Source organism: Ambystoma mexicanum, chromosome 10 (genome assembly GCF_040938575.1).
Source record: "Ambystoma mexicanum isolate Mex_15411 chromosome 10, UKY_AmexF1_1, whole genome shotgun sequence".
Taxonomy (NCBI): domain Eukaryota; kingdom Metazoa; phylum Chordata; class Amphibia; order Caudata; family Ambystomatidae; genus Ambystoma; species Ambystoma mexicanum.
The window spans coordinates 256,525,191-256,551,423 of record NC_090932.1 but is presented as its reverse complement, the minus strand read 5'-3'; the positions used below and the strand labels follow the sequence as shown (position 1 = coordinate 256,551,423).

Genomic DNA, 26,233 nt, shown 5'->3' with positions numbered 1-26,233 from the left:
GCTTACTTGTAGAACCAAGCATCTCTACTATAGAAAAGGCTTGCAGCCTCTGATGAAAAGGTTATTAAGCAAAGCCCAGGTGTTCACGTTATGCCGTGTAACATCGGACAAGCTCCCAGTGGACTGAGCATTGCTAGCCTCATCCGAATAGTACAATATCAATATTTCAATATTCGTCATAACTAGAGGGAGATCAAATATTCAGCACATATTTTCCTGGGGAAAACACTGATTTCTTAATGAGAGCATACTTACAAAATTCCATCCAGAGTTGAGAAATCAACTGCAGATTTTGAACTCTCTGTTCCTGAGAAATGTCCTGCTCTGTGGCCACATCCAGGAAGAGAGAAAGTCCAGGGAATCATAAAGGGATGTGGAATGACCTTATCTAGGTATGTAGGGGATTAGGGTGCAGCTATAAACTTAAGATAGCTACACAGCAGTAGCAGATTATTAACATTAAGGAATGCTGACAATTAATAAATATGGTAGGCACAGTGTGCTTTAGCTTGTATTGCTAACATTGAATGCATAGATAATAGTGCACATTTATACCGTTGTCTCTGTAGAATTTCAAATATCCTTTGTAGAATAGTCATTTTCCCCAAAAAATAATTTCCCATATTGTTTTAGCAGATTTGGGCTGTCTATGGTCTTTACTGCAGTACATATGGTTTATATGCAGAGATGCACTGGAGCATAAGGCTTCTGCACAGTCCCCAGTTTTAAATAATGGTTGCTAATCACTTTCTGACGTGGCGCTTGCTCCAAAAGTGGCTGCCAGCATTTCACTGGGGCAAAAAATTGTCTTGGGAACCAATGAAAAATAGGCCCACATTTGCAAGTGCCAATAATTCCCATTTGTGACAGACTATTTGAGGAGTAACCAAGGGGGTGTTTTTTGTAACATTTGTTGAAATATTATGTTGCAAATTATGTATTTTAAAGAATATTTGTTGAGGAACAATGGTCAAATCTAGTAGAACAACAATAATGTACCTCATCAAACTAGTCCACTTTGGGCAAAAACTGACTCCCTGTGACCAAAAGAACTAGCCCACGCTAGCATGTTGGGCAGCTTTTCGGACATTGACCATTGAGTTTTTTTAGTCATGGAAGCAGAGACATGCTCTAATAGGTTTGTTAATTGTTAAACGAAATATTATGCACTCTGTTCTTTTCTGAACTAGTGCATGCCATTTGCCATACATAGAAAACAGTCCATTCACTGTGTCTCACTGAGATACATGGAGACCGTAGTGTTCATGTAGGATTAGGTAGAGGCTTGACATGTGGAAAGGGGCCCAATACACAAGTGGCCCAGACAACAACCTGGATTAGAAAGTGCAAAAAAATAATAAAAAAAGGTTGTCTCTGAAATGCTAGAAGCTCCCATGGTCCTTCATGGACCTAACCACAGCAGGTCTTCAGGATTGCCACTCAAAATGCAAATAAATCTATTTTAAATTCTCTGCATTCAAATCTATTTTGTGTGAATATCCTAACTATAGTTTTGAACATCCAAAATATTGAAAGAAAGTAAGCCCTGGTGTTTACATTTTAACTTGTAACTGCAATACTGTGCAGTGAATAGGCTATCCTACAATGAAAATGAAGAATTTTTCCACATTCTTTGAAAGAAGTCAAACCTGCAGTCTGCCTTCGTTCCACATGATGGCGCTTTCATTGATGACAAACTGCTCCTCATGGGGGGCGCTATAGTTGAAAGTCCCCACTTTCACATGAGTGATGGATCCATCTTTTCCTCTGTGCCAATTCAAGATGTCGTAGACAGCCGGAGGGTCACCATTTTCATCAAAGTACACTTCATCTCCAATTGGATTTGCGAAACGCACCTTCTTCAAATAGTGGAGAAGCTGGAGGACAAAATCATTAGTCACTGAGTACATTTGAAATGCTAATTTTGAAGGAGTCATGGAAAAAGCATATTCATTCATGAATGTATCCCTAAAGATGCCATGTGTTTATTTTCTTTATCTCTTCTCAGGTATTTCCAGTTCCAAAAAGAATTCCGAAGAGAAGATACTTTTTTCTAAATACCTTTAACAACTGGTAATGAAAGAACCCACACACATGAGCAGCATACAGACAATTATCTTCATTTCCAATTTAACAACATTAAACTATACATATAAATGCAAGGAAATCCGCCTAAAAATCTGACATGACTATTTACAATGTCATCGAAATGATCAAAACTATAATCATGTTCCCAAGCACCAATAAATTATCAACAAACTTTATCCTATGATTACCTTTAAAATGTCTTAGTGGGACAGAAACATATATACTATAAGTCATTGATACACATACAAGAATAAGAATCTATGTGGGCAAGCATGCGTTCAGAAAGGTTGCCGCTGTTATCAGGTTAACACTGGGAGCAGTTCTTGCAAACAACTTAACAATTAGTTATTACTGATGATTCACAACAACCATAACTATTCAAATTTTAATTCTTATATTTGTTTCTTCCGAAAGGTTGTATTTCTTTTAATACCCAGTCTTGCTTAGTTTATAAAACCTTTTCAAATTCCACAGATGATTCTCGCTTCAGTGATGTACTTTTTTAATTATGGGCTTATGAAAAAATATTCTTAATATTACACATGTTATAATGGCTCTTTGTCAATGTAATCATGGCATATGAATTAAACAATTCCTTCTTTTGCTTTACTTTTTGTATCCGTGATAAAATCTTTAGAACATTTTAAAAAGTTATATTCTTTTTGCAGTTGTTTAGGTTCTCATCCAGTCAGACATATGTCCCCACCTGCCTGATTCTAGGTTTCGATTGCTCAATCTGCAAGTCAACAACCAACATTCATGATTGCTTGCATAGAGATCTTTCTTCTGGGGTCCAAACAAACAGAGAATTGTTTCCGTTATCTGCAAAATGTAACGCATTTCTCTTCTCTGTTATCTCAGTGTCAGGTCTCTGGGCCTGTGTTTCCTGGACTACCTCTATAAGAGACTGCCCAAGAAACGCCGCCTAGGGAAGACGGCCCCGCAAAAAGTGGAGGTCTAGATAAGTGGTTTGTTTTGGGGCAGAGGTCGGGGACGTGCAGAATGTTTGCTGGAGTCAGGCAAAGGGCACCTGGTGGGTGAGAGAGAAATGGGAGTTCAGCGAGGGTGTCAGGTGGGGTGGGGACAAGCAGACAAGGAGGACAAGGGTAGAGGTAGAATCCTGTCAATTCGAGGACACTTCCAGGGGATCTAAAAAAGTCAGTCTTTTGTAGGAGCAGCCTGTAACATCCAGGATAATGACCTAGAAACATTATCCCTCCTATTTTTTAATTCGTTTTCGTTGCTTAGGAAAGTGTAAACACGAACAACAATAGATGGAATATACATATTTATATGCATATATACATTTTTCACGGCCCTCTCTATGTATGTGCATTTAAACCCCTTCTCGCTTCCTACCATATCACACATACCCAATGTCTGTACTGTGCTGTCTAGTATATTTTGAGGTTCTCTTTTCAAATCATTGTATTGCCACATGGATTTACCAGCCAATATCTGTGGGACCCCTTAATTTAATCTGTGTTGGAACCACAACTACCAACATTCAACTCATCTTCAATAACTTTCATTTGTCAGCGCCACCGCACCAGTGGCTCGGAGTGTTAAAATTACACCTCCAAACATTCCGCTCTTCTTGTTTCTTTGCTTTGTCAGCTTCAATGAAATGGGATCTTGGCGCTGTAAAATCACACTGTTCAAATGTTCACACTAATGATTTATTATTCACTTGTCAGAGTCACTGCCTATTGTCTTGTCTCTCATTTGGTGTTATCTCTGTTTTCTACAATGGGGTCACTGGTCACCTCCTCAGATGGTCACAATCTCATCCTCTCTTTGTTATATTTTTGCTCAGCTTACATTCACTGATTCGGGTAGTTGTCTCTCCCTCTGTTCTCTCTGCCTGTCAGCACGTTAGTGCCTGATGCACTTTGGCGTCAAATCACTTTTCCCAACATCCAGCTTTTTTCATCTCTGTGCCACGTTGTCTGCATGATCCTTCTCCCTTGTCAGCCTCTCGCATTCCGAGTAGTTTCTCACAAATCTCCTTCAGATGATCCTTGGCCATGAAGGTAGTGAAGTAGACCTGTCAGAAACCTCTGTGCATGGGCTCGGCTTCTTGCTGTTCATCATGCATCCTAGCTGTGCATTGTCATTGTGTCTGAGTTCTCTGAGTTCTCTGCATCCCAGTTTATCTCTGCTCTTTCAGGCATGTACTTCTGACCTTCTCATTCCGAAAAGACTCCTCCTACCCTTTGCTCAGATTCTATTTGTGCTCCCTGTTGTTCCACTAGTAGGATTACATACTTATAAGCATGCACACATATTTTTCACCTTCATATTTTAATAGTGGCAATAGGGCTGTTTCATCAGTCAGTGTACAGATATGTTTCCTTCTCTAACTCTAAATGCAGTCCTAATTCTATTATGCCATTATTGAAATGCATTTTAGACTGTGAAGCAGACTTTCTGACTAGTAACACAAACAGAATGACATGTTTGTACACCCTTGTCTGCCACGTCTATTTCTCAAATCATTCCATTGCATCTCTCATGGCAAGTATTCCCATCAAATTTCCAAGTGCTGACAGCATATACTAACTAGGTAAATCCATATAATTGAAGGTACTACATCCACTTAAAAGCTACTTAGAGTAATCTATTGCAGAGTCACATGTTAACATTGAATGTCAGGTATTGCAATGCAGTGGCATGTGCTCTTATTATTTGCCAGGTAATGCCATCAAGTGCCTAGGTTCCAGACCCTTTCCTGGGATTGCGATCAAACGCTCAGGTACCCACACAGTTGCCAACGTTTGGCATTAAATACAATCAGGAAAAATCATAACCTTCTACTCTGTAGCTGCTGTCATACTAAAGTGCTACTATTGTATCACCCGTGGAAACATGGTCGAAATGTAGAACTTCAAAAATAAAATCTATTTGAATATCTGTTGCCCCTGGCGGTATTCCCAAACAAATGGCACAGATGAAATTGTATTTCCTGCTGGGCGATTTAGTGGAATATCTTTAAATGCCGAAGTATAGATAACATTTCATACCTGGCTCATGATATGGCCGATTGGGTTTGACTGGCTTCGTCAAACCAAGCATGCATGATGACTAGAAGCTTCATGATAGCCATCAGTCTCATTTTAGTATTGTTTCAGGGTATTTCTTACAGGAAATGTGGGCCAATGAGATATAGATCTGAACAATTTCACATAATTTAACAAGCATCCCTCCAAAATGGACAGGTCTGCCCTAGTGGTGGTTTATGAACTATGATTGTAAATAAATTGCTTGCTTGGTATACTATACTTGGTGCTGGCTTTACGTCCTCTGTGTACGCCTAGTGTTGATGTGCAGGTGTGGCTCAGTAAAGCACATGATAAGATTATATATTTATACAACCGTGATATTCTATCATTTTAGCTATTGTCATTTTCTCATGAACCAAATGACCTTGGAGTTTCCTGAAAGAGCAAGACGTTGTGGGGTTGGATTAATTACCATTACTCTGCATCATTAATCCCTCTGAATCATCCATAAGGATGCCTGGGGTCAGAGATCACACTATCAACAACTGGCTCTCACCAATTACTCTCCCTCCAGATATGTATGCTCCTCCGGCACCAACTCTCTGCGTGTCGAGCACTTCTCTAAACAGCGATCTGGTGGCCGATCTCTTTCCTCAGCTTTTGCTACTGAACTGTCTGTGTTTAACTATATTTAATTTTGTTGGGGAATCTGCCTCATATTCACACGTGAATGCTTTTGAAAATGCGGATGATCACATGGCCAAATGATTTTGATTGGAATCCTAGGTATGTGACCTGCTGCTTGCATACATCTGTGCAACAGGTGCTCAACCGATGAGCTGATCCCAAACTCCTTGACATTATAGCTTATTCCCTTGTTGCCTTATACCAGCTACCCTGACAGTCAGATGGGAAACTACAATATTACACATACATTTTGCTCAGTTCTATGCCTGCTATGCAATCCACACTGCTTGGTCTCTTACTTTTATTTCTTCTTCTATAATGAATACACAAAGCTAACTAGATGTTTACGCAAAGGAGTGATCAATAGTTCCAACCAGTCTGTACATCTACAGATCTACTGCAATACCATACAGTGTAGTTAGCCGCCAGAGCTTGGTTTGCTCTTGGATTATGTTTGAATTATATATTACCACCTGCTGTAGAGTGCTGGCCAATGTGGAGGGTTGGAATGCAAGTTGAACCTGCAAGTAGCCGTCCGCATTTCATGCCGGCCGGCTGCACCTATGCCCAGCCTTCTCCCTGTCTTGGAGGCTGTGCTGCAGAACAAGTATCCACTGTAGTAACACACCTCAAACCCCTACCCCATGCCCACTCACCTGCACACCACCTGGCTCACCTACAGGTCCTGGAAATAGTTATTTCCAAATCCAAACATATGTGTAATTTCTTTTTTAAGGGAAACATGAACATAAAAATTATCAGCACCCCAGATAGCAGATCTGAGTGTTAATAACAATAAATGCAGCTTTCATTGGCGCACATGGCTGTAATGCTGCACGTGGGCCTACCTGGCTCCTGCTATAGGTCCTTTAGTGCTCTACCCTCCCCCAAAAGGGGTATTTAATGGTTTATTGAAAACAGTTGATATCAATGACAGGCAAGGGCCAACTTGTCCACTTTGAAGTTGACAATTACCTTGCCTGCCGCAACAGCATAGTACATACTTAGTCTCAGGCTATGACTTACACTTAACACTGTGAATTTTTGATTTATGAAACGTATGAACTTCGTCCTTGCATGTCAAATGATGAGCATAAAATATATGGGACACTGCTGTCGTAGGTCAGAAGAAGGACACAGACTCTGGCTAGACATTTCCATAGTGGGTTTTATTAAATAAATGTAATAAAGCCTGTCTTTCCCTATCCTATAAAACACCCCTAGCTATAATAACTAGCTACGCTGCTCGTCAGTCATCAGTGAATGTCTATAAATGAAACCGTACACTGTCCGACTCTAACCTATTTGACCATACCATTATGTGTAACAACTCAAAATTCAGGAGAATTCCTACCTTCTGCTAAGGGAGGTTTTTTGACTTCTCTTTCAGCTGCCTCTCAATAGATGATCTTATACAGTTCATGTTTTGGACTTTTGAATTTTCTCTGGTCTTTGTCTATAGGGATTAATCCTTTTATCCTCGCCTAGAAAACCTTTCCCAGGATTATCTTTTCCTTGTGGGCTACTTCCTATTTTCTTGAAAACTTCCTAGTCTTTCTTTCACTCTTTATCTGGGGATGTTTTTACAAGTTACAGCTTTTTCTCAGGTTTCCTGTTTATAAACAGTTCTCTAACCTCACTTGGGCCTTCTTAGTCTGAATTGTTATGAGTGGGTCATTCCCAGGATATTTCCTTTCACTTCTCCTTGTACTGACTGTACAACACTTTCTTCTAGACTATAACGAGTATGAGCAGTCCAACAATGGTTCTGATTCACTCTTGTTATGATTTCTCTCTCTTGACTGTGACGGGTGTGAGCATCCCAGTAATAATTCTCATTCACTCTGGTCATGTGTTCTCTCTCTTGACTGTAACAAGTATGAACATTCCAATAATGATTCTCATTCACTCTTGTTATTTTCTCTTTCTTGACTGTGATGAGTATGAGCATTCCAATAGTGATTCTGATTAATTCTTGTTATGTTTTCTCTCGACTGTGACGAGTATGAGCATTATAATAATATTGGTTTTCATCCACTCCCCTGGGTCTTCCGTTATACCTATTACATTATGTTCTTAGGTTTCACGTCACCAGGGTTTTCATTCATTGAGGATCGGCTTCCTCTTCTTCTAATCCGGCATTCCTGTGTTGTTCTGTCAGCCTCTTTCCCCTCTGTTTGTCTTGTGCAGTGATCTGGTATCTCTGGCATTAGCTTGTCTGAAATCAGCCATGGCAGGATGGTTTTGGCATAGCTACTTGGACCTCTGATCCACCACAGTATTCCCATGGTCACACCACTGTTCTCTACTTCTTCCTCTCTCTTTGTTTCGGAATGCCACACATCCAGCTTCAGTTCTTCTGGCTTCCTGGTTACCAATGGCAACACACCTAGCCCCTGTCAGTCTTTCTTGTCTGCAGGACGCTGTGTGTCTTGCCTCGGCTTTGCTCTCAAGCCAGCGTCTCTGCCCTTTCAAAATTTGTGGGCTCTTCCTTCATTTCCCCATGCTTCTTCCACTTTTGAATTGACGTAGCCGTGGGACTTCCCATGTGCAATGGTTTGTTCATTTTTCTCTTTCTCTGGTGGGCTCTCTTCTCCTTCACACATCCCCTTCTTTATTCCAGTAAAGTGGGAGTTATAAAAAGAGGTCTTCCATTTTGTGATAGCACTAACACATTTTTGTGCTCAGAGTGTGCTGTTTGACTGTTGCAGGAGCCATTGTTGTTCTACAGAGTTGAGCCAAGACAGGCATTTACTGCTGTTGAACTATATTCATTGATTGAACCTGGAGAGGAAAATCACAGCATTGGAAGCCCCTCCCACTTTTCACACTGCAAAACATCTGGGTCGCGTGCATCGGGAGAGCGCTCAGAGTGAGCTGTTTGGCTGTTGCAGGAGCCATTGTTGTTTTACAGAGTTGAGCCAACACAGGCATTTCCTGCTGTTGAACTATATTCATTGATTGAGCCTGGAGAGGAAAATCACAGCATTGGAAACCCCTCCCACCTTTCACACTACAAATATTCTGAGTCGCACGCATCCGGAGTGCGCTCAGAGTGCACTGTTTGGCTGTTGCAGGAGCCGTTGTTGTTCTTCAGAGCTGAGCTGAGACAGCATTTCCTACTGTTGAACTATAGTCATTGATTGCACCTGGAGGTAAGCATTCGTCCAATCATCAGAAAACTGACCCTACAATCAGCTATAACTTGACTATCACATAGCTCTGTTTCCTACTTTATTTAACAGAGGAAAATCACAGCATTGGAAGCCCTGTCCACTTTTCACACTACAAAACTTTCAGGTTGCGCGCATTCGGGCGCACGCATCTGGAGTGCGCTCAGAGTGCGCTGTTTGGCTGTTTGCTGGGTGAGGGGTTGGTGGGGTTTTATCGTGGTGGGCAAGTTTGGTTCAGAATCTTGAGTTAACGAATGGAGTCGATTTTGTGCATTGTTGCTCAACTTCTGGTGACTCAGCGCTCATAAAATTCAATGGCTTGGGTGGCGTTGCCAAGTAGCACATTTCTTTTCTTTTTTTTTGATGACCGGCTCAATGCGTCCGAATCAGCCGCTAGGAATTATTCAGCTAAATATGTATACAGTCAAAGTCCTTGTTGTCAGTACTAACATATTCTTTGCATTTGTCCTGTACTAAAGGGACACCTGTCACAGGGTCAAGGGAGGTTCTAGGAAGTGTGGGAGTAGCCCTGTAGGCCCTAGGGTTGTGACAAAATTTTCAATTAAGCAAGTGCATGCTAATACACACGTGCTGTGCGATACTTCTCTCCCCTTAAGCAATTGCCAACTTCTCATTCATAATGTGAAAGAAGATGCCATCCTCAAGAAAATACATCTTAACAGTCACAGGGATAGAATCTCAAAGGGGCTGGCGTTGCCCCTTCCTCCTTCTCCAGAAAAAGATTGTGAAGAGATGGGGCATGGGTACACCAGTAACCTGCCAATTCTCCCCTTGGATTTTCAATCACTGGAAAGTCAGGATCATTCTCAATTATTGTTTGTGGCGCACATGGCACCGGACTTGAGGGGAATTATCAATGATGCCAGGATCTTCCCAAACATCCTTGATCCTCGGAAGGAAAGTATTCTGGATTGTTATTTTCTGGATACTCCTATCTTCCTTTCAGGAGAAATTACCTTACTAGGCCTGTCACAACACCTAGAAGAGGGGGGGGGGGGGTTGATACGTGAGATCAGAAACAGTCCCAGTTTAGAGAGCGCCTTGACATCAAAGGTCATTGAGGAGCCAACCTTTGGAATGGAAACCAATTTTGTAATGGAAGGTTGAACTTATGGACGAAATTAAAGCTCAGACGTCCATTTTCAATGAGGTACTCAATGTCATGCCTTCTATCTCCGAGTGTTGCCAGATCGCTATCAAGGAGAGTGTAGACAACATTATAAGTGCTATCAACATGGCTGCTGGCCTAACCAATAATGTCTGTGTGGGGTATTGCATGGGCCTTGTTGTCTTCGGATGTGATAAGGGCACCCATAACTTCCACTGTGGAGTTAGAGAAGGATGCTGAGAAGGAGCCAGAGTCGGGGACATTTACCAGTGTAAGCTCGAAAATTTCGAAGAAAAGAGAAAAAAAAAATGTAAGAATAAATTGACAGCAGATCTAAGGGCCGCCAAGATGTCGTCACACGTGTTTTTGCGTGGACCGACTCTTCATGACCTTCACAATCAGAATGCAGCTGAGGTAGATAATTATACAACAAAAATGAGGGAGACTTAGGAGGAGGGTGTTATGGAGATTTCAGATACAGAGGTGAACTGGGAGAGGGAGGTGGCACCCACATGCATTACGAGCCCCATAGGACAAAAAAGAAACAGCCTTCCGGAGTAGAACCAATGACTATGAGGAATGCATTAACCACATGTCTGAGGCTATGAAACGCTACCCAAGCAAAGGCAGAGTAGTATGGAAACCATCAGATAAGCAGCAGCGAGTCAAACAAATGTATGAAATGTTTAAACATCCGATGGACTCTCTGTGTCCTGCTCCCTTAGAAGCAGAAAGAGTTTGTCCCTTGAAACAGAGAGCTAAGGAAAGACTGGATATGGGGCTGGATCACAAAGGCCTGAGCCACCCGAAGTCTGAGTCGTCGGGGTGGTCCAGCGAACTCTATGGACATAGAAGGAACTATGGGTCCTCTCTCCACGTTTAAATCAGGGGTACATCTGCTGACCCCAAGTGAGGGGAGATGGACATTTTGTATGAGGGAAGTCCCCCAAATTGATGACAGGGGCAGAGGTGAGACTGTTAATGAATTCTATTCTCCTTCATGAAATGAAAATTGCCTCCCCGGCGCATTCGAAGGAGAATCCTAATGCGAAAGGGGGGTTTTGTGCCAATATGAATGGGCCTATGAATAATCAGTATTATACAAGACACGAGAAGATCCAGGGGTGACTGCAGAAAAAGTAGAGAGCTATGCTTCAGGGATCCATCAAGAAATTAGAATGTCTGGGTCAGGTTGATCAACAAATAACACTTTGTGATCCGGTGTTCCCTGAGGTGCCTAGGCTTAACCTAAATTATTTATTCGAGGAAGGTGGGCCCCGTTCCTTACACAGAGCATGTATATTTTCCCTCTTTGATGACATCCCTGAACTAAGGCTGATTACCTCAGCCGATATCAAGTTAGTAGATTTCATACACCCTTACAGATATGATTATGTCAGACTTGTTTTCCCCTTCCTGCTGGTTCACTCCACACTACTTAATGAGGCTGGAGGTCTACAAAAGTGCAGTTATGATATTACCAGATTTAAATAGCCAATTGTTGAACCTGTGGAGTTATTGCTCCTTCCCAATTTGATACAAAGTGAGACGAGGAATACAGAGGATGAGGGAGGTTTGAGGGATGAACAAGGGTGTCCAACTGCGGAGGGCCCGAATTGGCGCTGGTTGGCCCTCTGACTAAAAGACTCCATAGCTCAATAAAAAATGCTGAGTTAGCCACTTTAGTCATGTTGGGAGTTTTAGCTTTGTGTCTTGGAACTCCAGAGGGCACTCACATTTAATTTCCAATGAGATCTTGATTAAGGAAGTGAAGTCTTTCGATTTAATATTTCTGCAGGAAACATGGGCCTTGGGAAATCTTATCTGGGATGGGTTTTAGGCTACCTGCCTTTGTGTGCCAAGCAGGGGGTGAAGGGTTGTCCCAAAGGCGGTCTAACAACTGCATATAAGCAGGGCCTCAACATAACTAAAATGGGTGAGTGGAGGATCCTGGATGCTTTTTTGCTCATTTCTATTCATGCAGTGGATCCCGGGGGATAAACAACATCCTGCTTATAAATGTATATTGGAACTCACTTGAGAAAGATGAAACTGAATTGGAAACTGCCCTTGAAAATTTGAGTACTCTGATAGATGAGTGGGTTTTTAAGGTCCCGGGTGGGGTCATCTTTCTAGCAGGGGATTTGAATACAAATTGTAAGGAAGCCTACAATAATATAAAGACATCCTAAACAACATCCTGCTTATAAATGTTTATTGGAACTCACTTGAGAAAGATGAAACTGAATTGGAAACTGCCCTTGAAAATTTGAGTACTCTGATAGATGAGTGGGTTTTTAAGGTCTCGGGTGGGGTCATCATTCTGGCAGGGGATTTGAATACAAATTGTAAGGAAGCCTACATTAATATAAAGGAGCTAACATTCTTTTTGAACAAGCCCACCTTTCCACACTTGAGGAAATCAACTCGGGTGGCTCATTGGCTGAATTGTGCAGAGCTGTGGGGACTAGAATTGGTTGTGAATGATAGCCCTACCTGGCAGGCAAGGGGTTCTAGCGCAATAATTGATTATATTTTCCTTTCTAAATAATTGTTTTTTACGATAATGGATTTTAGGATATGTCCATCACAACACATCATCATTCAATGCTCTGTCTGAATTTGGTCTCCTAAGGTGCCCTATTGCACATATGCTTTGGTCAATTTAGAAGTCAATGTCTGAGGGAACAGAGTAAAATGGTCCTCCGCCATGACCCTCAAATTGAATGCGACCATGTTGCATGATTTTAATTCTTCTACTTTGGAGAAAGAAATAATGACTTATTCCATTGGTAACTTTCAGTATACTTAGAGACAAACATGGCAAGGGTCTCTAGATTTAAATATCCAATAGGGCAGTTGTCCCAAAGCATAAGCATGCACCAGATTCTCAAATGAAAGAACGTAAAGCTGCTCTTCAAAAAGAAGTCAGAAACATATGCAAAAGAGGGGGCTTGAGTTCTACCTGTAAATTACAGATAATATAAGTCAGACAAACCTTCAAGAATTGGCTGAAACATAACCGGTATGTTTTATATCAAAGGGATAGTGAACAGATGTTTGCTTCACTTAAAGGACATAATACTCAACATTTTTGGGAACAAGTAAACCGCACAGGTTCAGCAAGTGCAGTTAATTATTAACCCTATTGCAGAGGACAAATGGTTAAAACACTTCAAGAGTATTTATAAGACTCCTGTCTTGGTTGTTGAAACTCCCATGGTGGATGGTTGGGAATGGTCTCTGGACCTCTCCATTGAAAATATTACCAGAATTATTGGGAAATCCAAACCCTCCAAAGCAGCAGGTCCTAATAAATTGACCTATGTGATATTGAAGCAAGATGTGAGCCCATGGGCCAAACTATTAGACGTCTAGTTCATGGACATAATTCTGAGAAGGTCTGTCCATTTCCCATGGCAAACATCGTATGTCGTCATTCCCATTTAAAAAAAGGATGTAGGCTATACAATTGAACTACGGGCCAATTGCTTTGATGGGGGGGTCTTTTGCTCACTTGCTTACAGAGGAACGCAGGGCAACCCAATGCGCTACCTGTTTTGTGGCTTTCATGGACTTGTGCATGGCTTTCAATATGGTAAATAGAGCCCTGCTGTGCAAAAAGCTCTCGGTCTTAGGTATTCCCAAGGCTTTTTCAGTATTCTTATTCCTTTACATAATAATACACAGATGAAGGTTCGACTGAATTCTGAGGGTTTGATGTCAGCTAGTCTATTTACGCATAATGGGCTTCACCAGGGATTTATACTAGTGCCCACATTGTTCAACCTGTATGTGGCAGATGCAGGAAAGGCTTTGGATCCATGTGGTCTCGTATCACCTAAAATAGGGGCTCTTAGAGTTCAGTGGACGGCCTATGCTGACAATTTTGTTCTGATGGACTGTACGCTGATTGGGCTACAGAGACTGATTCATGCTTTTTGCCTTTACATGGAGGGGCTGGAGTTAAAAATTAATCCATCGAAAACAGTAATCATGCGATTTGGCAAAGGCACTTGGTCTGTTTTGTAAGAGGATTCAATTCAGCACTACAGCCAAGTCAACGCCTAGTCTAGAATACTGAATGAAAACCCTTATTGATATATCTTTATGTCCAGTTCATGCGTTCTGGGTGACTACCCCTATATAATACCCCTCTCTTGGAATCCTCCTGACCCCACTGAGCCAAGAAGTAGTTCTGTTTTGCAAGTTAAAAGGTTTAATTGATAGTTTAAACAATAGATATATATATCGCACTTTAGAATAAATTAATAATTGAATAGCACACTTAATCTGATATGATAAAGATTAACAATGGAGAATCTGGCCCTAGCACACTTCTTTATAATCACTAAGGAGTTGACATGAAATGGATAAGATAGCAACAATACTTTTATGGTTTCCAATGGATGCAATGTGGAATGAAATGCAGTACAGAAAATAACTTGATAGGATTTCAGGAAAAGACAATGTAATCACTTTCTTGGACAATTCACCCCCCCTTTTGTGCAATGCAAGGAAATGGAAGGAAGGCACACAGTTCTCAGAAATGAAATTAAATGTGATTCAGTTAACCCCAGCAAGCTTAGACTACAGAAGTTGGAAACACAGGCCCAAAATGCTTTTATATGTGCTGGCAATGGAGTGAAAAATATGCTAAAATGCTTTTAATTCCCTCTAGAGGTTCAGGGTGAGTGGTATATGCTTTGAATAAGTTCAGGATCACTTTAGCAATGCTCTATAATGGTTGTCAAGTTGCAAACGAATTTTTGGCAAATGGAAGGCAAGCAGCAGCAGATTTTTACACGTGGAGAAATTGGCAAATCGCGGTAAATTCGCGATTGCGTTTTTCACGTTTGCGGCAAAACTATAGGGGGTAGGAATGCCACGATTCTCAGCTTTCATGGGAAAGTTACTGCAAGTCTCTAGCACAAACGGTCACGGAGATATGAGCGATTAAATAAAGGTCGTTTTTCAGATTTGAAATTTTAAAGTTAAAAAGACAAGTGCAGCTTGCAACTAGAAAATGACAAGTGACAGCTTTACAAATGACAGTTGACAGTTAGGAGGCAATTCTACTTAGATTAAAATAGCTTGAATTATATTATCTTAACTAAGAGATTGGTTCTGCACAGTCTTGCTAGGTACTCACACTATATTCTTGAATTAGAATGGGCCTCGCCACGGATCTGGTCAGGTTTTAGACTGGACTCTGGTCTCTGCACTTCACAGTGATCTGGGTCTGCTCTCTCTCTGGATTCTGAAGATTGAGGGATTTAAAGTCTGGATCTTTCTGCACAGCTTTCTCTAGAGATTGATGGAGGTAAAGTATGGATTTTCCAGCAGAGCGTCCCGCAGCAAATGGATTTGAAGGTCCCTATCTGTCCTGTCTGTCTGCTTATATGTGTTTTTTTTATGGGTGTGTGTGCAGCATCACTAGACCCTAGCCCTCTCCACTTATCATTGGCCAAGCTTTCATTTCTCCCCTGATTGGGGGAGCTAAATTGTGTCAGAGTGATGTCATTTTACAGCCTGCAGAAAGTCCACTCCTCCTGTCAACTTGCACACAAATCTAGATTTGAACCAAATACATATTTGCAGAGGTACATATTGTTTTAAAATCATATGCACCCCTCACATATCACAGGAGGTATCCCCTGTTCAAACTCTGCTCTTCCTGGGAGCTTGCATTCAGAAATGGCAATATTTTGCACTTTTTAACTGGTTTGCAATACCGGACATTACCCCAAATTTACACACATGTGCACAAGGAGTATGGACATTAGTTGATGAAGTGTCAGATTTTTCACATGCACACATTTTGAGTAATATCCTCTTTTCCGCTAAAACTCCCCTGAACATACCACCGGTTCTAAAAACCTCTTAAAATGTGGGCAGAAAAATCACAAGAATTATGGTATCATTTATAAAATTTTCACATGTCCGCTCTATGAGTTATTCATCTTTTTAGAGTTATGTTCTGGCCCCAAAGGGGTGTGGTTTTCCCCCAGCACAAGGTTAAATTTCTGGTTTTTCCAGTTCTGCCAAGCCAGCTTGCTCTCACAGGCAGTGCTCCTCCCCTTTGCTTCAGGAGGAAGCTACTTTTACAGCCCCCGTAATAAAACCTTTGCCTGAGTCAGGACAGGGCTTTGTTCAGAGCTCCTGTATTCTGTGGGGGCTCCCCTTAATTCAATTATCAGAGAGATGGCATATCCCTAGTGTGGCCAGCAAAAGGCAGATAGGCCTGGGAACACAGCTGTGACTCAAGTTTCACTCCTGATGGGGGTAGTTGTCAGGCAGAATTCAGTTCCTTAAGCCAGGTTTCAGATAAAATGTCACTTTTTGTTACCCAGTTTAAGTCAATACAATTTTTTACATATGCAGCTAGAATGCTGATTCTAAGTTCAAAACTATGACATTTAAACAATTGCAACCTATGTGACACTCAGAAATAGGTCACTCATTTCTTTTAAACATTTAGATTTTTAGTGTCTTTCAGTCCAAATTTACTTAAACTGCTGAAATCCACAGCTCAGCCATTCTTGTTATAAACCTTCAAGTCACTTCAGAATATAACTTTACATTGGATCCACCTCTCAGTAAGTCTTTCTTTGGCCTGCTTTGGGTTCATTTATTCAGTTTTATACAAAAAGTAAAATCTGGTGTTGTTTTAAAAAGCCGGCTTTTGGATAGTGGTGAGTACTGGTACTGCACCCCTTTTTGGGATTTAAGAAAATGAATTCCCAACAGTTATGGGTTTGCTTTTGGCAATCAGCATTGCCATTCCCAATGGTTTCAGACTACTGTGTGGGTAGTCCAATGGTGGTTTTAGGCAGTGTCCTTCTGTGCCCATAACATCGGCAAAAATGAGTGGCAGCCTATTCTTCATGCATTTCCCTGTGCATTTTCTGGGAAGCTCTGGCCATCATGATGTTTTCCATGTCAGTACTGCACAGTTTTGAGGTACGGCTTGGATGCGTGGATAAAAACATTCCACAAGCCCCCCTCTTGCGATGGCCATTCTGTTTCACTGATGGGACTCGCAAGACCTGGGATGTTTCCTCATCTTCTTCCAATAGATGGCACAGTTCAGCATCTTTTTCTCCATCCGGTCGGATCGATCGGTTCTCCTCGCCGGTCCTGATGGGAATATTGGGCGGTACCCCGACCCGTTGCGTCTCTGCTCCCGGTCTCCAGATCGTCCTCCTTGGCCCGTCTCCAGGTTTTCTTTCTCCTAGGACGACAAAGGAAGAGCGGCAATACCTATTCATGGACATTTCTTCCACCACTGTTGAAATAGTGGGGCAGCATATGCATTTCATCATAACGAAACATTACATTCTTATTTTGAAAAAAAAACAGTATAACTAAGAGACAGTTTCATGCAAATCACAATATTTTAGAGACTAGATGTGGTATGTTTTATGGTTGGAACGGAATTAGTCTGAGACAGTACCCGCTAGGATTCCAGAGGATTCCTCCAGTTGTTGCAGAGTGTGCCTGGGATGGCAACATTTCAACTGGTTTATGTGGACCCACTTGTCTTCCCCCGCTGCCAAAGGACCTTTGGGAATGTGGATTTTGTAGGCCACAGGGGAGATTTTGTCTATAATCTCAAAGGGTCCCTTCCATGTAGGCAAGAATTTCTGCTGTTTTGCCTGGTTTCTTTGGAAGTTGTATAGATAGACCCGGTCCCCCACCTGATATTCCTTTCTGGAAGTCTTCAGGTCATAGTGGGTCTTCATGCTATCAGCCGATCTTTCTAGATTCCGCTGAGCGTAAGCAAAAGCATGTTGGAGGTGTTTCCTTAAATTCTCCACATACTCATGAGTAGTGGAGGCATTTATCAGTGTCTGCTCTTGGGTCCTGTAGAGCAAATGCTGAGGAAGCACCATCTTGCGCCCAGTCATCAACTCAAATGGCGAAATTTTGGTTGCAGATGAAGGGGTAGATCTGATGGCCATTAGGACCAGAGGTAATCGGATATCCCAACTTGGCCCAGAATCTGCCACAAACTTTTTTAAGATGCTCACAATGGTTCGGTTGTAGCGTTCCACTGCTCCAGAAGAAGCTGGTCTATAAGCAATATGCAACTTCCTTTTGACCCCCAGTATCTCCCACATCTTTGTCATTACTTCACTGATGAAGTGGCTACCTCTGTCTGACGCAATCCTTTGCGGTAGACCAAAACGGGAAAAGATATGGTTAATCATCAGGGCAGCTGCGGTTTCTGCCTTGCAATTTGGGGCTGGGAGACATTCCACCCACTTGGTAAACAAGCATGTCACAGTCAACATGTACTTATTCCCCCTAGCAGAGCGAATTACAGGGCCTACAAAGTCGATTTGTAAATCTGACCATGGCAGTGTCATCCCCCTCTTTTGGAGAGGCGCACGGTGCGTGAGGGATGATGGCTGAAATTGTGCACATACAAGACACCCCTTCAAGTATTGGTTGAGGTCCTGCCCCATGTGTGGCCAGTATGCAACCTCTCTTAAGATTTCCAGTGTTGTGTGAAACCCCGTATGACCGGCGGTGGCTGCATCATGGGCGTGACTTAACATCAGGCTTCGGAATGAGGTAGGAACCACCCACTGATCGTGGCCAGCTTTGGATTTCCTTACCAGCAAACCGTCTTGGATCCGGAACATTTTTGGACATTTCATCAACACTCTTAGGTCCTCTTTCCCAATGTAATCGGTATCCGACAGGGGAAAGTTCTCAGGGTCCTCAAGGTGTTGGCAAAACTTACCAATAACTGGATCCCCCTTCTGAGCTGTAATCAAATCAGCATCAGGGGTCTCCTTACTCCATTGTGCAATTGAAAGGTCGTTGTGAGCATTTGTCTGGGACCTAGTGATAGCAGTGACCTGGATTTCCCCCAACAGGGACTCAATCTCAATTAGATCCCCTTGGATGGCCCCGGTTTTGGCCAGCTGATCAGCTAAGTCATTTCTAGTTTTGTATGGTCCCTCTACTTTGGAATGACCCTTGATCCTTTTCCAATAGATGGTCATCTCATTCGAGGTGACCAGATCATCAATGTTTTGGATCAACTTCCCATGTTTCAAGGGTTTGTTGTTAGCACATAACATGCCTCTGGTTTTCCAATTAACCAGGTGCTCCACGAACCCGTTCCGTACATAATCCGAATCTGTGATTATGACCAGTTCGTGGAGTTGATGCTGGACAGCAGTGAGGATGGCCTGATGCACAGCCATCAATTCTGCCACCTGACTACTTCGGGGACCAATTTTGTATCCAGCGGAGGGTTCTGGGGACTCATTCACCCATGCATTCCCTACGCCAGCCACCAGTTCTTTCTCCCCGTCGTTGTCAACATGGTAAGAGCATCCATCCACATAGACAGTGGGCATTCCCTCACACTTGTCCTCTTCAAAGACTTTGTGTGGGGAATTAAGGTATGCCTCCGTGTTGTCCTTTATTTTTAGACTTTCGTCCTCGAGACAGTTTTCTCTGGCACAATCATGCAAGTCAGCCAGACCTTGCGCGAGGGGACTCTTCTTGTTTTGGCCATATCTGACCTCCACAGGAAAGCCTTGCATTGACAGAATCCAGGAAGTAATTCGGGAATTACTCACATTTCCGGCCCGAATTCTGTCACTTTGGAGATACTGCAGAGGCTGGTGTGGAGTCTCCACTATGATGTGTTCCCCCTGGATAAACGGGCGGTAATTCTTCAATGCCCACACCGTTGCCAGGAGTGCCTTCTCACAATCGTTGAATTTTTCCTCCACAGAGGATAAAGTTTTGCTCGCATAGGAGATTACTTTATTGACCTTGTCATGCTTTTGGTATAATACTGCTGTCAAGCACGTATTAGAGAACCCTGTCTCCAGGAAGAACTCCTTGTTTCTGACAGGGTAAGCTAGGCAAGGCGCTTGTGAGAGGCTTCTTTTGAGTTGTTTTACCGCCTCGGCTTGTTCTGGACCCCATTCCCACTTGACCCCCCCCTTCAAGAGATGAATCAGGGGTCTGGTGATCTCTGCGTAGCCCTCAATGAACTTTCTGCTGTAATTAGTCAGTCCAAGGAGGCTCCTTAGTTCCCGCAGAGTTGTGTGGTCTTTCAGTTTCTGAAGTGCTTCCACTTTCTTTTCCTGGGGACAGAGATCCTGAGGAGTAATCTCATGCCCCAAGAAATTAACACGGGTTCGACACCACTGTGCTTTCTGAAAGGAAAGTTTTGCTCCGGCGGCCCTCAACTGTGTCAGAACATAACGGATCTCCGCTATGTGTTCCTCCACAGTTGAGCTTTTGATGAGGACATCATCTACATAAGCCAGGTTACCCCTCGCACCCAGGTCTGGCATGGCCTTATGTAGGAAAATATTGAACTCATTACCGGAGTTAAGGTATCCGAAGGGAGTCTGGGTCCATGTGTACTGCTGGCCCCCAAACGTAAAAGCCAGTTTGTATTGGTCCTCCCTGCTGACAGGCACAGTCCAGTATCCATTGGTCAGGTCTATTGCAGTGAATACCTGTGACCCCTCGATCTGGGCCAGCCCTTGGTCAATGTAGGGCAGAGGCCATCGGGAAGTATGGACCCGTTTGTTGAGCTCCCTAAGGTCAGCACAGAGTCTCCACTGGCCGTTCGGCTTCAATATTCCCAGCACCGGGTTATTGAAGGTGCTGTGGACTGGACGGATTATTCCCCGGGACTCAAGGTTCTTAATTATTTCAGTAAGGGACTTCATTGATGCGAGAGGCAAGCGATATTGCTTCACAAACACAGGAGTCATGCCAGGGTCCGTGGGGATTGTTGTTGTGTGGATGTCAGTGCGACCACAGTCATATGAGTCTACCGCAAAGAGATCTTGGAAATCCAAGAAAACTTGTTTCAACTTTTGCTTTTGTTCCAGAGTCACACAGGCGTCAGCTAGGTTGACTCTCTCTTCCACCATCTGCCTGAAGCCTGGAAAGACTTCTGGTTTGGCTATTTCAGCGGCCTCCTCCAGCTGGGTGGAGAAGTCCCTGGTCAGAGTGCTGATTTGGACTGGAGGCTTCAGGTGGGAAAGGCAGCCCTCATGGACTTGGAAAATCACCTCATCCCTCCTGAAGTCACAAGTCACATCTTCCTTACCATAAGGGCAAGAAGTGTACACCAGGAAGTTCCCCCCATGCCGGGTAAAAATCCTATCTGGTGTTGTATTGTCATCACTGTCACTGTCAAAGCAGTCCTTGGGGATTGGCCCTAACAGTTCATTTCCAAGATCAATGGAGAAATGTCGGTCATCAAGCGCCATTCCAATAATGGTGCCTGCGGCTAGAGTAATACTCTTTAAGTCGCTGTTATCCACCTCTATTGGAATGGTGTCATGTTCTATGTTGACTAATGGAGTTGGGTTTACCCCCAACCCTTGCTGTTGGAGAGAAGCATTTAGATGTATGTAAGCATCAGGGTTTTTCAACTCTTGTCCCCTTTTAACTTTCACTTCCAGGGAGAATTGTCGGGTCCTTTCTGGGATGGTGAGTTCCTCTTTAACCTGAATTTCAACTGCATAAGGTAGCAATTGAGCTGACCTAAATGCTTTTTCTGGATCATCAAAGCCCATGGGATTATCCGCTAATCGGGACCAAGCTTTGAAGTTTATTAGGTCCAAACTAATGGCAAAGCGATTGAGAATGTCACTGCCTAAGTAAAAGGCGGCAGGGACGTCTCGCACGACCCAACAATTGTGGACTATGCTCTTGTTGCCAATGGAGATTTTGAGCATACACCTGTTTGGCAGGAGATGTTTGGAATTAGGTGCTTCCAGGTCCATTTCCCATTTGTCTATCAGTTTGAATGTGGGAATGGCTGGATCTTTTGGGAGTTGGCGGAACATGGCTTCGCTGATGAAGCTCTTACCGTTGTTCACACACACTCGAGCGAGAACAGAGTCCTTCCCATCATTTAACTGAACAGGGATGAACAACTGCTCTCCAATTTGCTGAATATCAGCCAGGCTCTGAGCTGATTTCACATCTTTCTGGACTATAGGAGTGGGAGTTTCTGATTGTGGATTAGTATAGAATTTCAGAGTGTTTCCTTCCAGCGTGGAATACCACTTTAAACTGGGAGGAAGGTTGATTTTCAGAAATAGAGAGGACCCCCCATCACCAGTCTGTTGTCCTACTGCTATTACTGTCACGTCTGGAATTTGGTTGTTCTGGAAGTGAAATTCTACGTGGTCAGATTTTTGTTCAACCATGTGGCAGGTGCCGTTTAGACTAACATGGTTGACACTCTGTTTTAATTTTATTGGTCGGCTAGTCTGGGTCCAGAGGACCTTGTTTACACAATCTATTAGGGGTGACAACCTTCTCAGGAGGTCATTCCCTAGTAAACAAGGGGTGCCCTCTGGGGTCACAACTATGACCGGGTGTTTCAACTTGTGTCGCCCGATCTTAATGTCCAAGTCTGCCGTCCCCTCGACGGGAATTTCCTTCCCGTCAAAGTTCTGCAGTTGTCCAGGAAGAGAGGCGAGAGGAATTTGGTAATTCTCTCCCCTTCCTGCATTCAGTTCATCAAAGGCCCTTCTGGACAGAAGGGTAGCTTGAGATCCCGTGTCCACCAGCGCTGAAATTGTACCCTGCCCCTGTACTTGTACCGGGGCATAGTATCTTCCCTCCTTCTCCTCAAGGGGGCACAGATAATGCACATTTTTGGACAACTGGTGGGCTAACTTTCTGGTTTTGGACATCGCTAGCGAAGAGATTTGGGCAGAATTCTGTGGAAAGCCTTGGGAATCTGAAAGAAAAAGTTGGCAACTGGAGATCAGAGCCATTGTGGGTTCCCCTGGCTCCGGTTCTGGGCCGCCCCCCCCTTTTTGGAGGCAGTCACCAGGATGGGTTTGAACCAGGGGATTTTCTTGCTGTTAGTTCTGGGATGAGATGGTGGGCGGCGGTAGCTCAGTCTCCCCATCTCCCCAGTCTGGATTTGCATCCCTAGGGACCCATTTTTCTTTGGGAGGAGTTCCCCCCTCTCTGAAGGAGAAGATCCTTTTCCCAGGATCCTCTGAGGATCCCTCTCCCTCAAATTGGAAGATCTGTACCTCCTCCTCAAACTGGGTCTGTTTGGTTCTTTTGTTTCTCCTACCCCCCCCTCTGCTCCTTAGGAGGCAGACTTTCCGGGGCAAGAGATTTTGTTTCCGGTTCCTGGGTTTCCAGGGGCTGTTTACAAGTGAGGAAGGAAGCTTCCTCCAAGGCTTTACACCCCCCTTCCCCTTGTGCCTCCTCCCTGGGAACCGGTGTGTTATCGGGGTGCTGCCCCCGTCATTGTTCTGGAGCACCAGGTCCAGAGTTGGGTGCGTTCTGCGCCGGCACGCCCATCTGAGGGTTCTGCTGAGCCCTCAGTATGTGACCCAGATCCCGCGCCATGTTTTGAACCTGGCGCTCTAACTGGGTGCTCAGGCTGATACCGGGCCCTGTTTTCTCCCCTGGGCTGATCCCGGGAAGGGTAGCTGTCCCTTCTTTGGTAGTACACCTGGTTGGGAAGATTTGGGTACCCCTCCACCCTTGGCCTCCCCTCTCCCGGATTCGGTTGTCTGGGCTCAGGGAATTGGGGAAAGAAGGATGGATGGTTTTGGGGCTGAAAGTTGGGTGGATACCTGGGGAAAAAGTTCTGCCCAGGATTTGGAGAATTTCTGCCCTCCTGTGGGAAGTTAGGAGGGAAGTTCCCTGGGTTAGGTGCTTGGCTGAATCCCCCCCTTGGGCTGGAGGAGTCCACACATAACCCAGGATGGGTCGATTTCCCTTGTAACGGGGACTTACATAATCAGGAGAGCGAGGGACCCCATTTGTGGGGTTGCCTCCCTGGCTCCCTGTCTGTGACTGGCCCGAGGACCTTCTGGGCCTAGCATTATTAGGTGCAGGTAGGTTTTTAGGCCCCCCCATCTCCAAATCCAAAACGGGGGTGACCTTTACCTCTGCCACCTTGGCAGCAGCAGGGGTGCTGTTAGTTTTGGGGTTTTTGGGCGCATTATTTTTATTTTCTATGGGCTTCTGCACCTCATAGATCCGGGTAGCCTGTTCAATGACCCAGTCTAAAGATCTTTTCTCGTGAAAATCCCTCACGAGCTGGGTCATTATGTATTTGGGCAAGGCATGAAAAAATGTATTAATGAATTCTCTACTGTCTGTGCACACCCTTCTGGTGGTCTGCGCGAAAGCACGTTTCAGTTCTTGCACAAATTCTTGTGGGGCCTGATCCTCCCCACATTGCAAATTGTAGGCTGCCTTGCGAGCCTCTTGAGGATTTCTGTGAACAGAAAAGTGTTTCAAGATGGCCGCCTTATAGGTGGACCATCTTAAATGATTTTGGTCCTCCAGCCCCGCAAAGAAACTGGAGTATTCCGGGGAGAAGGTCCACTTTACATATTGAATACAGCTTTGGCTGTCCTTCAAATGGAAAGTCTCCATCATTTGCTTAAACAACTCTAAGTGCTCCCATACAGAATACTTAGCGTTCTTATGGTAAGGCGTGATGACGCTCCTGATCGCCTTAATCTGCTTTAAGGGGTCCTTAAGCAAGGCCCTTTTTGCCTTATTGGCCTTTTTGGTTCGGTTAACCCTTGTCCATTCATCCTCTGACTCAGAGGCACTGCTCCCAGAGGTTCCTGTCTGCTCTTCCAGGTTTTCCCGGATTCTGCGAGCCTGGGAATGGCTGGCCGAATGTGGGGACCTGGTCTCCTGTGTCCTGCGCAGTTCAGAGGAGTCTTCAGATTCCTCCTTGCTGCCAGGATTTGATGGGTACCCCCCCACTGACCTAACTGGGCAGAGGTTTTCAGGATGCCCTTAATGGGCCTACTCTCCTGGGGTTCCCCATTAAATTGCACTGTGCTGGGTTGCCCATACCCGGATGCCCGCCCCTCCATACCTGGGTGGTACTGGCCTATGAGCCCCATACTTTTGTCTGGATAGTAGTCTGCCATCCCTGTGGCCCGGTGCTCATGTGCGCCAGGGAATATGGGGGTGGCAGAGTCCAGTGACTGAGAGGTATGAGGGCCTCTGGTACTAGGGCTCCTGAGGTTATGCTCCGGAGCTTCCCTTTCCCAGCGAACCTCATCTCTATCCGCCCCTGCTCCCTGTTGCAATGCAAGAGCCTGCATTTGTGCCTTCAGTTCCTCAGTTAAGGCCTTACTAGACTCTATCAGTCTCTCCTGCATCGCTACCTGTTGCTGGAGCCTATCATTGTGCTGGCAGAGAGCCTCATTCTCTCTCTGTGTTTCCTGATTGGTCCTGGAGCACTGGGCCAGTCTTTGCTGCAGGAGGGTTACCTCCTGAGCTGTGTCCCTATTGGCCTGCTCCTTTCTTGCTAGAGCATCCTCCACCCTCCTGGTGTGCTCTAACAAGTTCTGGTGTTCTTTTTGGAGGTCACCCAGTCCCTGGTGGGCCAGGTGATTTTCTTCCATTTTTCTTTTTAAATAGCAGACTTCCTGGCCTAAGGCGTCTCTTTCCTGACTAAGAGCCTGCATTTGTGCCGCCAGGTCATCCCTCTGCCTTTGAAAGGCACCAGCTTTCTGGCGTTCTTCATCAAACTCTGCCTGGGTATCCAGGTCTTTCGAAATCAGCTTGTTGCTCTCTACCTTCACTCTATCTAAATGACTTTGCAGGGTGGCTACCTGCTCCGTGCATGCCCTGTTAAAGTCTAATTGTTGCTCCAGCTTTTTCTGGCTCTGCAGTAAGGAGTCCAAACTGTCTCGGTGCTCCTTCTGCAGGGCCAGAAATCTAGTATCCTGGTCAGCCTTTTCCTGTTGCAGTATATCCATGTCCTCTTTTATTTTAATGATATACTGCCTACTGTCATTTTCTGACTCCTGGCTCCTGAGCAGCCTCTGCTCAGAAGAGTCCAGCTCAGATTGGGCCTTCTGTAATGCCAGCAGTTGCCTACTCGCCAGATCTTGGCCTTCAGCACATTTGTCCTGCATGGCTCCCATATGTAAATATAAATATGCCGCTACCCTGGCAATCTTGTTGTGCTCATCCTTTGCCTTAGAGGACATATATAGTTCACTCAGGGCCACATGTAAGGGACCCTGGTCTCTCCATATATCTGACCCTGTTTCCGTGATTTGGGGTGTGATGGCCTGCAACCAGACTGTTTGGTCCTGGTGAGTCCACTCACCTCTCACAAATAACTTATGTAAGCAGTG

The 26,233-nt window shown here is 44.2% G+C and overlaps 1 protein-coding gene across 1 annotated transcript in view; it reads right to left on the bottom strand.

Annotated features, from left to right (window-relative positions):
• The window catches only part of LOC138492853 (vomeronasal type-2 receptor 1-like), a 100,380-nt gene that overhangs the window by 42,237 nt on the left and 31,910 nt on the right, over nt 1–26,233 (bottom strand). Inside the window, exon 4 of the mRNA XM_069620186.1 lies at nt 1,771–1,877. Within this exon, the coding sequence (XP_069476287.1) occupies nt 1,771–1,877 (107 nt within the window). The remainder of the gene's footprint in view (nt 1–1,770; nt 1,878–26,233) is intronic.